The sequence below is a fragment of the Phymastichus coffea genome, unplaced genomic scaffold (genome assembly GCF_024137745.1).
Source record: "Phymastichus coffea isolate CEN01 unplaced genomic scaffold, Cenicafe_Pcof_1.1 PCOF00036, whole genome shotgun sequence".
NCBI lineage: Eukaryota > Metazoa > Arthropoda > Insecta > Hymenoptera > Eulophidae > Phymastichus > Phymastichus coffea.
The window spans coordinates 3,085,033-3,098,920 of record NW_026706847.1 but is presented as its reverse complement, the minus strand read 5'-3'; the positions used below and the strand labels follow the sequence as shown (position 1 = coordinate 3,098,920).

The 13,888-nt window shown below is 36.8% G+C and overlaps 3 protein-coding genes across 4 annotated transcripts; 1 reads left to right on the top strand and 2 right to left on the bottom strand.

Moving 5' to 3' along the window:
- The first annotated feature begins 295 nt into the window (after positions 1-295).
- On the top strand, positions 296-10,752 carry LOC131663486 (uncharacterized). 2 transcript variants are annotated; one of them, XM_058933933.1, is made up of 18 exons: positions 296-435; positions 3,876-4,003; positions 4,090-4,175; positions 4,253-4,514; positions 5,422-5,551; positions 5,738-5,889; positions 5,981-6,256; positions 6,695-6,991; positions 7,073-7,168; positions 7,242-7,806; positions 7,922-8,499; positions 8,585-8,763; positions 8,851-8,990; positions 9,064-9,303; positions 9,370-9,739; positions 9,801-9,991; positions 10,080-10,226; positions 10,299-10,752. In XM_058933933.1, the coding sequence occupies exons 2-18, from the start codon at positions 3,928-3,930 to the stop codon at positions 10,504-10,506; spliced, it is 3,993 nt and encodes a 1,330-aa protein (XP_058789916.1). In that variant the 5' UTR covers positions 296-435; positions 3,876-3,927; the 3' UTR covers positions 10,507-10,752. The 2 variants fall into 2 exon arrangements, with proteins under 2 accessions (XP_058789916.1, XP_058789915.1); XM_058933932.1 differs by having other exon boundaries at positions 6,683-6,991.
- Positions 10,753-10,972: 220 nt separating this feature from the next.
- On the bottom strand, positions 10,973-12,048 carry LOC131663593 (uncharacterized). Its single transcript, XM_058934071.1, has 3 exons — positions 11,771-12,048; positions 11,557-11,702; positions 10,973-11,445 (listed from the first exon to the last, which is right to left on the bottom strand). Exons 1-3 carry the CDS (start codon positions 12,046-12,048, stop codon positions 11,054-11,056), a joined length of 816 nt encoding a protein of 271 aa, XP_058790054.1. The 3' UTR covers positions 10,973-11,053.
- A 396-nt stretch (positions 12,049-12,444) lies between these two features.
- On the bottom strand, positions 12,445-13,888 carry LOC131663542 (TM2 domain-containing protein CG10795). The gene is made up of 3 exons (XM_058934006.1): positions 13,427-13,888; positions 13,163-13,244; positions 12,445-13,072 (listed from the first exon to the last, which is right to left on the bottom strand). The coding sequence occupies exons 1-3, from the start codon at positions 13,623-13,625 to the stop codon at positions 12,796-12,798; spliced, it is 558 nt and encodes a 185-aa protein (XP_058789989.1). The 5' UTR covers positions 13,626-13,888; the 3' UTR covers positions 12,445-12,795.

The following is a 13,888-nucleotide window of genomic DNA, read 5'->3' as shown; positions in this document are numbered from 1 at the left end:
ATCAGTTGTACCCCACGTACTCTGCTCCCCTCCTCTCTTGCAAGCTCTTTGCAATAAGCTACGCCTACCAAAGAGTCAGACCTGCTATTTGGTTGTCGCGCGAGCAATGCCATTTTGGACTTCAGTCTGATTACGGGTACCAGTGGTGACGCTTCGGTTACCCTCTTTCACACCACGTGCATTCTTTGCGCGCTCTATCGCGCGTGCCAGTACTGTATACTATATTATCACGTTAGCTTTCAACTCCTATTCAATACGTGCACATATGCCAGTTCTTGTTCGAGGTGGAAGAATTTTTGTTTTTTGCTTTTTCATCCAATGTATACACGCTGTATTGAGACACTTTATCATTCATGAGAGGCGTTGATCCTATTCATGGGCCGGTCCATCGAGCTTTTGCCGTCATCTGCGACTGGGCAGGAGGTCGTTCCATAAGTAAGATACTAAATCTTTTAATTCACAGATACCCTGCAGCTTGTTCGATAACTTTATGTGTAACATAATGAACAGTGAAAGAGGGTTGTAGAAAATAGGCGCTGATAAGTAGTTCACTTCGGCTAATTGAATAACATTCAATTGAAATTCAAATCAAACACTATTGTCATTTTCGATGGCCTCGATTGATTTCAAATTTGAAGTTCGAATTCGTATAATTAGCAGGGAAACGAATTGTTGTGGGAACCGATTATCGTCTTTTCAACGGCTGCGGCTAGTGTTAAATAGTGAATGCTTTGCATTTCATTTTCGTTCTTTTCAAGTACGGATCATTACATAGACAAGTTACAGCCCATTGAGTTTTGATTGTGAGTCACTGCTGTCTTTCTCTTCATACGGGCTTTGTTTATTTATGTTATTTGTCTTATTGTTCAAATGTGTATAGACAATGGTCAATTCTTTTATCTTTTTTCAATTAAACTTTCTTCTGTTACAAATACACTTCAAACGGCTTTTTCTAGAAAAAAACTTGTTATTCTGTTATAAGAAAAAAGGATGTCTTCATCGCATATCGATATTTTATTCGTGAAGTTGGAATTTCAAACTCGATAGCATTTTCCAACTGAAGAAAAAATTTGTCGTAATTCTTTACGTAGAATTTTTGTAAAGTATGGATTCATATGCATACTAGATGAGCTATAAATTCTATTATTTTCTTTCAATTTTGTCTGCAATCTAATTAAAAAAATCATTCAGTGCAGAAAAACAATCGCCCATAATTTTTAATCTATGCATTGCAAAATTAATTTCTATTAAAGCAAAAAGAAGAAAAGGAAAATTTTGTAAAGAAAAAAAATTCCACCGAATGCGCATTGAAAAGCCAAGCATCTAGCAAATCCATACAAAGGCGCATAAAACTCCTCTCGCGAAAAAGGCGCAAATCGATGGGTAAACAATAGAGCTGATAGCGCAATCTCGTAGTGGCGCGCGCGTAACGTGCACTTAGCTCGTCTCTTTGTGTATTAAAAAAAGAGCGAGGCACGCGAGTGTCCATCGTGTTCGAGAGTGAAGCAAAACGAATCTTTCGCAAGTACGTTATCGTCCAATCGCTGCGCGTATACATATACACAGCATATCTCCAAAATCACATCGGTATGAAATCCTTGCTCCCGATGACGTGGTTGGCCCCAATATATGTAATATAAGCATGGTACGAAGGACTTTTTCATCATCATCAGGATCCATTGTACTACGTGCTCCCCACCACTTCGTTAGCACTATGCTATCGAAAGCTCGGTGAGGAGATTCCAAACGGGCGCTCACCCTGAACCGCACTCACACACACACACACACACACACACACACACACACACACATATATATACTTACTCACTCCCTCGATACGCGCGAGCCATCGATGGACACACGCGCCCATAAGCCCAACAGAGCGTAGTTCCAACTTCCCAGCCAGCGCATTATTAGGGATCTATTATCTTCACAGTTATCGCGAACATTGCGCGCATACGCTCTCTCTCTCACTCGGGGACAGTTTCATAGGTACGACGTATGAAAGGATAGTGTATATATTCAATGCGAAAGCGAGTACGAGGGAAATGAGAAAAAGGAAGTCCATAGGCATAAACTCGCTCTACGTGCTTGCTCCCGTGAGAGTTGTCGCGCTCTATTTTAACTGCTGCTGTTATTATATACGTATATACTTTTGCCTTCTGCAGTTTATAGAACCGTACAATTTATTACAAAATAGAATTCCATGAATATCGCGCGATACTTTGATAAGCCCGTATTTCACGGTTATTTTATTACGCAAATTATTCAAGGAGTAAGACATTTTCGAAAATTATTCACCCTTTCTCATTTAAATTACATTACAGATACAATGAATAAATTACAAGTGTATTTTTCTGAATAAATTACATGAATCAAGTTCATTATTAATCGCCAAGATTTTTGTAATATATCCAGAATTAAAATGAAAAGATAGTGAACATTCCATTTCTATTAAACTGCGTTTATTAGGGTTGGGGTATTCTAACTGTAAAGTGCATACACATAGTTTGATGTGGAAAATAATGAGATTTTTACAATTAATGTTGAGGGTGAGTTTACGGTATGAGTGAAGTTGATTGAACAAGGGTATCAATAAGCTGCAGGAACCAGTGACTTTACTCCCAATATATGCACGCTGAATTATATTCGCATTATAAATTTTATCACTTTATTAATTTGTATAGAGATGAAATATCCGAAACAAATTGAAATTATGAAAAATAAACAATTTTGCTATCACTTTATAAAGAAAATAATTTTGTTTGGACAGTTTCCCTTTCAGGTTTAGTAAGTTAGTTAGTTATAATTATTTTAACAATCGCTTGCTTCATAAAATAGCATTCTATAATAAATGTCAAAAAAAAACAATATTGTTCTTCATTCATAACTGTTGAAAAAATTCGTCCACGAAATATTGCAGTTAATACAATTGTTCCTCATTATCAGTTACTTAACAAAGTGTTATTTTATTATGAGCTTTTTTCGCGCTATAATAACTATCATAAACATCTTACAAAATAGAGGATAAAATTCAAAAACTCTAATATAAGAGTAACAATTTAAATTTGAAGAAAGCGAGGAAAGCATACAGGTATGTCGATTGAACGAAAATTCAGCATGTGAAAAAGAGAAATTTCGAGTCATCGTAGAACTCAGTTCTCCATTATGAAAGTGCGGAAGCATCGCACCATGTTTTTCCTTCCTTTTTTATATTAATCCATGACATCAGATGGGGACATCGAATGGCTGTCACGCGTTTTGAGCTTGCCGGCGCGTACAAACTCCCTTCAATTCATGCGCAGTCCGCTTTTGAAATCGGTTCGGTGAACGTTGTTACAAGTAAACCCTGAGTGCGCGCACTTTCAACGCTCATCTTTTTCACCACTCGTATTAAGAATTATCATTTCTAGTTTAATTATCTCGTTTTCGAGTGAAGTGGTTTCTTTTTTATTCTGTGAATGTTTTGGCATCGAAATTGAAAATGCGACGAATAAACACTTCGCTCTTACAAACATTCTTTACGCCATGGTAAGAATCCACAAGAGAGTGTATTTCATGGCTATTTGAAAAATAAGATATCTAAGTTTAATTGTCTGTTTAACTTGTAATTACCCACGTGTTATCTTTGAAACAACAACAGGCAAGGTACTTACATGCTAAGTGACGCGAATAATTATGGGTTAAGAGATGATCCTTTGTGACGTATGAAGTTCTCACTGTCTTCTTAAGTGAAAATTAAGATTTTAACGTCTTCATACAAAAATGAATATACTCATAAGTATAATAGATACTATTAAAATAAAAAAATCCCAACATAATAATATTGGAATGAAAAAGACAGTTATTAATTCTGTTTGCGCTTTTTGCTACAGTCCCTTTGCGAGTGACATGACTACTTGATAATACCTGTTATCGGAATTCAAAATGAGAAGGGATCGTAACATGTTCAGCATGGTTCAAGCTATTACTGTTCTTACGGTGTTGAAGATGCTCGTCAATGGTAAGATTTATCGAAAATCTTGTAAAAAATAAACATTTTTCTAATTATTTCTGTATTAAGTGTATCGATATCAATTTGATCTATAGCTCAAATTACTTGCAATAATGGAGCAGGTAGATTCGTCTACGAAAGATTACCAGACCAACAACTGCAGGGCTTTGACGATGAAGTAGTGAGTTCTCTTTGTAATTAAGACCGATACAACTATTTTAATTGTTCTAAAATTAAACTTTATAAATTTTTACAAAGATAAGGGACTCATTGCCGCCGTTCCGCGTGCTCGAGAAATGTCAAGATCTTTGTCTCCGCGATCGCACGGCTACCAACAATCTCGTGCGAACGTGCTCAAGTTTTGATTTCCAACCGGGCAGCCGAATAGCATCTTACAGCGGCGCTGCCGAATACGAAGAGAGCACCTGTTATCTAAGCGCTGAGCAAGCGCAACCCGAAGGCATCGGCAATCTCATGATGGTACCTAACAGCGTACACTTTGCCGAAGTGTGCTTGACTTGTGAGTACAACGTGTCATACGCGTAATTATGTCTGACCGCACTTGCACGTTACTACTCAGCGTATCTTTTAAGTTCCACAACATTGAACGTCTACGTGAATTATTCTAAAATTATTCCCCTTGCTTCCTGAACTCAAGTGTAAATTGCATGTGTGTGGTTACCGCTGCCCGCTTGAATAATATGACTCACTCAAGCCGCGGGCATACTAAATTAGCAGTCAAGTGTGTATACCTTTTCCTCATTTTAATTTATCTCGACCGCCACATTTCGGAATAAAATATAGTTTTGTAATTGGTATCTGGATAATCCATTGTCTCGTCGACTGAGTAGATACAACCTGCTTTAAAGAAATGCCGTAATGATCTGTTGATTTACGCTTCAACACCGCGACCTTCGCACTGCTCGAGCAAGAGATCCTTCTGTTTCACAAGCCCATTCGAAGAAACATATAAAACCTGAATTCAAATGATTTTACGGGTGCTGCGGTGAGGTAAGCCCTGGGCATAATCGACGATCGCGTACTGCACGTCTACCTCGCATACCTATTCCTTCGCTCACGTATGTACATATGCTTCGAATTTTTAATTTAGCGAGATCATGCTGCTCGTTTGAATAACAATGCGCGAACAAAGGCATTAACAATGATTCCACGGAGGGTGTTCATCGACGCGAGCGGAGTGTGACAGCCACGGTAACAGGTAAAAGGCACACGCGATTTCGTCATGCCTCGGTGCTCCTCTTCTACACTCTTCTCTACGACTGAAGTGAACTTTATATGTAGCACATACCCAATGGACGCGCATTTTTTTGCCGATTATAATGAAGCGGCAATTAACGCCGACAATTAGCCAAACAAAGGGATGATTTTTTAATTTGGTCCTTCGACGATTTATTCTTGTTTGGCAGCCAGCCGCATCGAGTTAGAATGCCCCAATCGGCGCTACGTTTTCGAGAGGCATTCGAGGAAAAAACTGAAGTTGCCTGCTGCCAATGTCAAGGAAATTACTGCAGCTAATCGGACGGACTGCGAAGAAAAGTGAGAAATATTTTAAATCTTTTAATATTATGTGCATTTTCAACATATGACGTTTTCGTAGGATTAATTCAAATATTGTTATCGTGATTTCTCTTGAATTAAAATCTATTTCATTCTGATACTTTGGAGATAACTCTTTTTTTTTAAGAAAACAACTGATCTATAATAGCAATAATATTTTTACAGGTGTTTGAACGAGCATCAATTCATTTGTCGATCAGCAACTTACGACTCGACTCTAAGGAGTTGTACTATGAGTCGTTTTACACGAAGAACACACCCGGAACTATTAGAAGACAATGCTAATTCTGAATATTTAGAAAACACATGTCTTAATGGTAATGAGAGCATTTAATATATATACATATCATTATCTAAGATATTTATAATATCAAAGAATATAACTAAACGCTTTCGTAATTTTGCCAGCGGAAAATCGTTGTGATGGCCTGGCAGTATTCATTAAAGAAGAAAATAAACGTATGCGCGGCCCGTTCGAAGTGGACATTTATTTGAATCTAACTCTCGAAGAATGTCAAGCATTTTGCTTGAGAGCGGAAAAGTATTTCTGCCGGAGTGTCGAGTATGATGAACAAATTCGACAGTGCGTCATTTTAGAAGAAGATTCTGTTTCTCAACGAGACGATTTTGCTACAAACACGTCTCCAGGTCATCACTTTTACGACTTGGTGTGTTTAGATAACCGTAAGTTTGACATATTTTCCCTTCGTTCTGTAATTTTTTCTCGCACTTTAACACTACTTCGAAATTTAATTTATATATTTTTATGCAATTCCACATCTATCCTAACTACAAAACATGCTAGCCTTTAAATTTCACGTTAACTTACTCTACACAATGTGTAAAAATTCACGTAGATTTATCTCAGTGTACTTCCGAAAAGCCTGCACAGCATGGAACAGAGCGCACCAATTTCGAAACCAAAAGCAATGCGAGCATATCCGTCAACGTAATTTGACGTTCGTCGGATCACTCCACACTGTATAAAATGCATGCGTGTGTTTCAATAAAGAACAAGACCGTAATAAGCCGGCTCAATTAGCGAAAAAGAATGAATATAAAATGTACATAGCCGAGCCGTGCGTAACAATGCTCGCTTATGAAACCTAGAACCATCCATAGCGCGAGGATCCCAGTTCCCGGATAGCAGCTCGTCGCACATGTACGGTGAAACCCGTCGGCCGGATACTGCATTCCAGCGTTATCGAAATATGAGGCTTACCGGCGAATTCCCATCGGAGATCAATGGTCGTAGTCTCAGCGAGTGCCTCGATGAGTGTTTGCGACAGACGAGCTTTCAGTGCAGAAGCGCGTTGTATTCGGAACGCTTGAGAACTTGCAGGCTGAGCAAGTCTAATCAGAAGGATGGGCATCGATTGATTTACGATGCTGATAATGACTACTATGAAAATCTTATGCGTGAGCTGAATTTGGTTATGGTAATACTCATGATATCAGATTTTCCTATGATACAACTTGTTTTTATTTTTGTTTCTACAGATCATTCGTGGGAGGGCGACAGAGGAAGTAACAATTATAGGCCAGACCCACTTGGTCAAGACACTAGTGGAAGGCCAGGCATCCTCGGAAGACCAGGTAGATAAAATTAAATTACGTAAGAAATTAAAAAATGATAACAATTTTACAAAAGCAATAATTTTTTCAACAGGCTATACAGACGACTATCCAGGCGGTAACAAAGATCGTTTTCCCGATCGTTTCCCTGAATCTTATCCCAACAACCGTATACCACCACATTATTTACCTGGCAACGATTATCCACCACCTCGCGGGCGTCCATATTATCCACCACCACGTCGACCCAGTTATCGTCCGAACTACGACGACCCATATCCAGGCAATCGCATTCCAATGGATCAATATCCTGTATTCGATCGTGTACCTCCTGGAGAATCATATCCTGTTGGTGATCGTTTTCCAACCAACGACGAACCATATCCTATAAGACCAACAGGAGGTGGTCGTTTTCCTAATCGACCGATGCGACCATACGGTAGTCGTTTCCCGGGAGTTGTCCAGAAATATCCACCACCATCGCGATTTCCTCCTGGATCGACCAACTATCCACCGGTTGATGATAGATATCGACCACCGATACCAGAAGAACCATCTGATAGATTTCCTAGTGGAGGTTTGGATGGAAATAGAATCCCGGAAAGATTCCCAATCCCAGATAAATATCCCGATAGGGATGGTTATCCGTACGGCGATGGGTAACATATTTTTTATATTCAAATTTTTATAGCAAATTGCAATATAAGAGTAGAAGAACTATAATAATAACAAACACTTTATCATTGCACTGCAACAAAAATATAATTTTTTTAGCCGATACCCAATCTACCCTGGTAAAGAGTGGTCTGAACGTCCAGTCCATCCTGGAGGCGGTCAATACGGACCTAACCGTCCTGGGGGTGGTTACGGTGTTGGTGGTATACCACCAGGCAATTCATTAGGATCAGGTGGCTACGAAGAAGGTGGAATAGTCGGTGGTGGTTACATCGGCGAAGGTGGTGTCTACCATCAACGACCATATGGAAATGGTGGTGGTCCAATGATCGGTCGGCCACCCTTACTGTCGCGTTGCGATGAACAGGAGAATTTTCGACAAGTGAGCCAAGGTACAAGAGTGCGCAAACCCTTTGTGCGTCGTTATACCGCAGCGTCAACCTTGAGTCAATGCGAGCGCGAATGTAGCGATGCCAGGGACTTTGTCTGCCGATCGTTCAACTTCCGACCACCACCTTACAATACGCCTTACGGATCGGAACGGGATAATTGCGAGTTGAGCGACAGAGACTCCAGGGACATGGATATGGGTAATCCGATTTATTATGAGACTAGCTCGGAGTACGACTTTTACGAGAGAGGTAATGGGCGCCAAGGTGCAGATGAGTGTCTCGATGGTAAGTCGAAGGCTCTTTTTATATTGTCTTTTATTATCTGACTGCTACGTTGTTCGTTTTATTGAGCATGTATATTTTTTTTTAGTAAGCCAAACGTGTAATGAAGATGGAATGGAGTTTACCTTGCGCACACCGGAAGGTTTTATTGGTAGAATTTACACTTATGGCTACTATGACCGATGCTTTTATCGTGGGAACGGACAAACTATAAATGTGCTGAGAATTAGCGGAGCTCAAGGATACCCCGATTGTGGAACTCAAAGAGTATAATTACAAATTAATTATAGTTTTTTTTTCGCTTAACTTTTCAATGTCACGTAAATAGCCGTTAATAAAAAATAAAAATTTTAGTACGGCGATACCATGACTAACATCGTAGTGGTTCAATTCTCTGATTACGTACAAACTGGAAGAGACAAACGTTTCAACTTGACGTGTCTATTCAGAGGTCCTGACGAGGCAGTCGTTACTTCCGGATATATTGGCGCAGGGTAAATATTAATAATAGTTTGTCCGCTTTTTTAAATAACGTTACGTCTTTATTCATCGAAAATAATTTTTCAGTAGATCGGGTTCGCCTATACCTATCGAGTACTTGCCAGCCGAGAATACTTTGAGCTCGAAAGTTAGGCTCCTTATTCTCTATCAAGGACGACCGACTACCACGATTGCTGTTGGCGATCCATTGACTTTCAGACTTGAAGCTCAAGATGGTTATAATTACGCCACTGATATATTTGCGACAAACGTCGTTGCGAGAGATCCTTATTCTGGACGAAGTGTTCAATTAATAGATAGATACGGGTATGTAAATTTATTTTCATATAATTTTCCTTGATACAGTAATTGTTTAATAAATTCCCGTTGCAGATGTCCTGTTGATAATTACGTGTTCCCCGGCTTGGATCGACTTCGAGATGGGGACAGTTTAGAGGCTCGCTTCAATGCGTTTAAAATTCCTGAGTCGAACTTCTTGGTGTTCGAAGCGACTGTGAGGACATGTAGAGATGGATGTCAACCTGCTTTCTGTTCGTCGGGTACCGGCAGAAGCGAACCATCGTATGGACGAAAAAAGAGATCGATTAGTAATGATACTGAAGTCGACATAGATGCTTTGAATTCAACGAGTGTGAATGCTACTGAAAGTATTATATTATCCGAAAGTAGTGTCAGTGAAACGGATGCCGAAGTAAAAGACGCTACTGAAGGTGAAGAAGAATTTGTCAGAGAAATGATAGAGGTAAGCGCGGAAATGCCATGTAATTGCTTTTGATGAACTAATACAATGTTATAAATTCTAGGTTTTCGATTCAAGATACGACATGAATGAAGAAGACGACGACGAGGTTAATACTATTGCTGAAAAAAGAATCGCACCTGTTGTGGATACTGTCTGCATTACTCCGAACGAGTACTACGGACTTATAACGGCTATTGTTATCCTCGTCGTACTTTTAGCATCTATTGTACTTTTAACAATATTAGTTTACAGGTAAAAACTGCAAATCAATTATAAAATAAATGTTTATCAATGACTACTTGGGCTTTATATAGAATAATAAATATCAATTATTTTTTAGGAAATACGTTTATGCCGTGATTGTTAAAAACCGTAGGGCTGATAGATTATCACATCGAAGTAGAAATTCTACAGAAGATCATTATAGCACAAGAGCGAACAATTTCTCATTTTTACGATCTGGACTTATAAATCCAAGTCGCTCTTCGTAAGTTCTAAAATGCTATGATTGTCAAATATATTACCGATAATAATTAGTGGATTTGACTTTTACTTCTAGACCCATTGCGAGATCTTTGAGTAATATTATTAGCCAGCGAACAGGGTCATCAACGACTTTGGTAGGCATTGCCGGGACGTCGAGCAACTACAGGACGAATTTTGACCCAAGTGAACCGATTTATACCGATCCGACCCTTTTTGAAATTGCGAGGAGTACGATAGTCGACAAGAAGAATTCTCATAACGATAATTTTCACATGATATGAATGATATTTTATCGTGATTATACTTCGGAATGATCAGTGATTAAAAAAATGTTATAATATGATTATAGAAAGAACATCCATACGCGCTTTTTAAAAACTTTAATTTCGTAATTTTATAACTCGCAAATGTTTTAAAATTTACGTTTCGATATTTTTTGCATGACTAGTATAATAAAGTTTTTATATTATATTAACTCTGAAGGTTATTTTTTACTCCATACTCTCATGAATACCTTTTACGATATTAAATTTTCTATGTGCTAATTTTAATACCTAAATATAATTTACTTTTGTTGCATTTAATAATCTGTACATCTATATTGTTACGTCGATAGTAAGTGAATGCTGCATGTCAGAACAATAATATTCGAAACTGCCAACTGCGTTTGTAAATTGTAAACAATCTTCACGTGTACTAAGCATTTTATTTTATATAGTATCGTAGAAACCATTAGCTCTATACAATTTAAGAAATTACAATAAATATTAACTTAGTCTAATTTTATATGTACATCAATTATAGTAACTTCAATAATAAACAAAAAATTTATGTTTCATCTTCTTCTTTCTCCTCAATTACACAGTCGACGCAATCAGCGTAGTCTTCCTTTAATTTTTGTAATTTGTAGGACGCGCAAACCATGCGTAAACGAGCTTCCTCTTGCTTGAACTGGGCTTCCTTGAGTTTCAATTTAGCCTCTTCTTTCAACAAAGCAGCTGTATCCAATCTTAATTGTGCCTCCAAAATAGCAAACTCATTCAGCTGGTTACTGGAATTAATTTGACTTATCTTTGGAACCTTCTGCTTTACCGGTGTTTTTGACGATTTCACTTTCCTTTTTATATTCAAAGCTACTGGAACATTATCTTCTGCCGATCCATCATTCGCTACTTTCTGGTCATTGTTCTGTAGCTCTTCTTCCACGTCAACTTTTGAATCTAAAAAAAAATTAGTATAGTGTTTTATTTAGCTGATGTTACTTATGCTCAAATGTATTTTCATTTTATGAATAATAATATATTGTTGTAATTTGCTTTCGTCACTTTTACCGTTAAATGTATGATCTGTGGGTGGCATTATTCCTTCGAAAGCGAATGGCTCCGATTCCTTTGGCTGAAAGACGACATTTGGTGGAAGTTGTGCGGAATTTGGCAGTTGACCTTGAGCGTCGTCAACGCTTGGTTTTTCATTGACCCTAGAAAACATTTAACGACATCCTCATAAAAAAATAGAACATCAACCGTTTTGAAAATTATATCGCACTTTTTGTCATCACGATTCTTCTTGTTAGCTTTCATATTTTCCCAACATCGCCTGAGCTGCAAAGAGGATCTCGCATTTTCTGGACTCACCAGAGAATTGTATTCTTCAGTTATCTCGGACCACACTGATTTTCGTTTTCCACCGCTAGCAACATTACCTTCGGTAAGTTTCTCCTCTTCGTTGTCACTCAGGTATTTATAAATCAAGTTCACAAGTATTTCTCTCTCTTCAAAACTATAAGTTTTTCGGGTGCCCTTACTTGTAGAGGTTGAGGCCATTTTCTTTGCGCTATCAAGACGGAAACAACCTCTTGTCAAGTTTCAACTATTTTAAGTGCGTGTTTTGCTTCGTGCTTCACGTAGGTTTATCGCCAACGTAAAAAAGTTTGGTCATTAAAAAGCACGTTCGAATATATAATGAAAATCACAACCAATTTAAAAATATAAGGTTCGAGAAAAGTGTTAAAAATATTAATTACTTGTTAATTCTAAATCTCTAGATATCTTTTACATTTTTAAATTATATCAGAAAAACTTATAGTATAAATGTGTAACAATTTTTAAGTATTAATATCTTTAATGAAGATTCAATGTATTGTTAAAAAAGTACTCAATAATCAAGTAGATAACGTATTAATATTACACAATTTAAATCATTTTATGCATGTAAATTTATTTAATCACAAATGTAATAGTCTGCATTTGTTTTGTAACATTTTATTTACAATTTTCAGATGAAATATTTTATAATTCACCTATATTTTGAGCTATATATTTTGTACAATAGAAAACTGTCAATGGAATAATATATTATATAAGTATGTACATTGATTTAAAAAACGTTAATGCTTATCACTTTTTACAAAAATTGGCATTATATCTGCATTGCGAACGCGATTACATTTCTTAAACTTCAAAAATATTTAAAACACATTTTCAAAATTACTAGCAATTCATTGTACTGTAAATTATCAACTGTTTTCATATTAGTAGAAAAGTTTAAGCTTTGATATGAATTCTTTTTCGTCACCAATCATATTGCGGCACTCTATAAGTATCATTATCACTTTTCACTATTGTTACTCCAGCTCCATAATATGGTATTACATAGTGTGAACCATCGGCTGGTCCAACAATTTGTGTAGCTATTAATATCACATCACAGAATTGTCCCAAAAATAGAAAACCTAAAGTGCTTAACTTAAGTAATCCTAATGCTGGATAACCAAGGTAAAATCTATCAGCGCCAAACATACCTAAGAATATTGATAATAGCAGTGACGTTTCAAAAGAATACCCGTTTCTGCAAATAAGTGAAATATTGGTTAATGTTGTATTATAATTTTCAAAACATTCTATACGATATTGCTCCAACAAAGTATAAAGTACTTACGTCCATTTACAAGGAATTTCTTTCTTGAATGTATTGTTTTTGGTTTCACTGCAAATAAGCCCATCAGCTGTTTGACAAATAACTGAAAAATGTAGAATATTAAAATTTTAGTTTGGTATTAATATAACATTCAATCATTGACTCAAACAATATGAGTTTAATTTATTTACATTGGAGTTTTGATTTTCAGATTTGAGGTTAGACAACATTGCATTTAAAATGACTAATTCAATAGAAGTATTTAAATAATTATTTAAAAATTACCTTTGGCTATGTTTTCCTTTGTACATCCTTTAGGTTGCTGTGTTTTAGGATCAACAAAGTCATAATCAGGATGAGGACAAATATATTGCCCTATCCGTAGGTTGTTGCAATCAATTTCATATGTATAGCCTGCCCCATCATTTATAGGAATGCAGAAAATTAGTATAATAAAGTAATATAATTTTATTATTTTGGCCATTTCTACACATTTCACATTGGAATGACTCAATGTAATAAACAAAACCTTGCATGAAGAATGTTTATCATTTTGGTTTAAAAATAAATACTTTGCTGATTACATTTTGCAAAGACGATTACACATCACTTTTTAATTAATCAGTGTGTGAACATTTACTTTGCACTACGATAACTAATAAAATAATTAAATAATACCATTCACATTTTATTGAACTACAGTGACTCCGTGATAAAATGGTATGACAAATTGACAACATAGGTGGC

Excerpts from the sequence above, each read along its gene's own strand:
- LOC131663593 (XM_058934071.1), bottom strand. The coding sequence starts at position 12,048 with ATGGCCTCAACCTCTACAAGTAAGGGCACCCGAAAAACTTATAGTTTT. Across the intron at positions 11,703-11,770 it reads AAGAATCGTGATGACAAAAA|GGTCAATGAAAAACCAAGCG; the intron begins GTGCGATATAAT and ends AATGTTTTCTAG. Across the intron at positions 11,446-11,556 it reads CACAGATCATACATTTAACG|ATTCAAAAGTTGACGTGGAA; the intron begins GTAAAAGTGACG and ends ATTTTTTTTTAG.
- LOC131663542 (XM_058934006.1), bottom strand. The coding sequence starts at position 13,625 with ATGGCCAAAATAATAAAATTATATTACTTTATTATACTAATTTTCTGC. Across the intron at positions 13,245-13,426 it reads AAAGGAAAACATAGCCAAAG|TTATTTGTCAAACAGCTGAT; the intron begins GTAATTTTTAAA and ends TACATTTTTCAG. Across the intron at positions 13,073-13,162 it reads GAAATTCCTTGTAAATGGAC|AAACGGGTATTCTTTTGAAA; the intron begins GTAAGTACTTTA and ends ACTTATTTGCAG.
- LOC131663486 (XM_058933932.1), top strand. The coding sequence starts at position 3,928 with ATGAGAAGGGATCGTAACATGTTCAGCATGGTTCAAGCTATTACTGTT. Across the intron at positions 6,257-6,682 it reads CTTGGTGTGTTTAGATAACC|AACCATCCATAGCGCGAGGA; the intron begins GTAAGTTTGACA and ends TATGAAACCTAG. Across the intron at positions 10,227-10,298 it reads ATAAATCCAAGTCGCTCTTC|ACCCATTGCGAGATCTTTGA; the intron begins GTAAGTTCTAAA and ends TTTTACTTCTAG.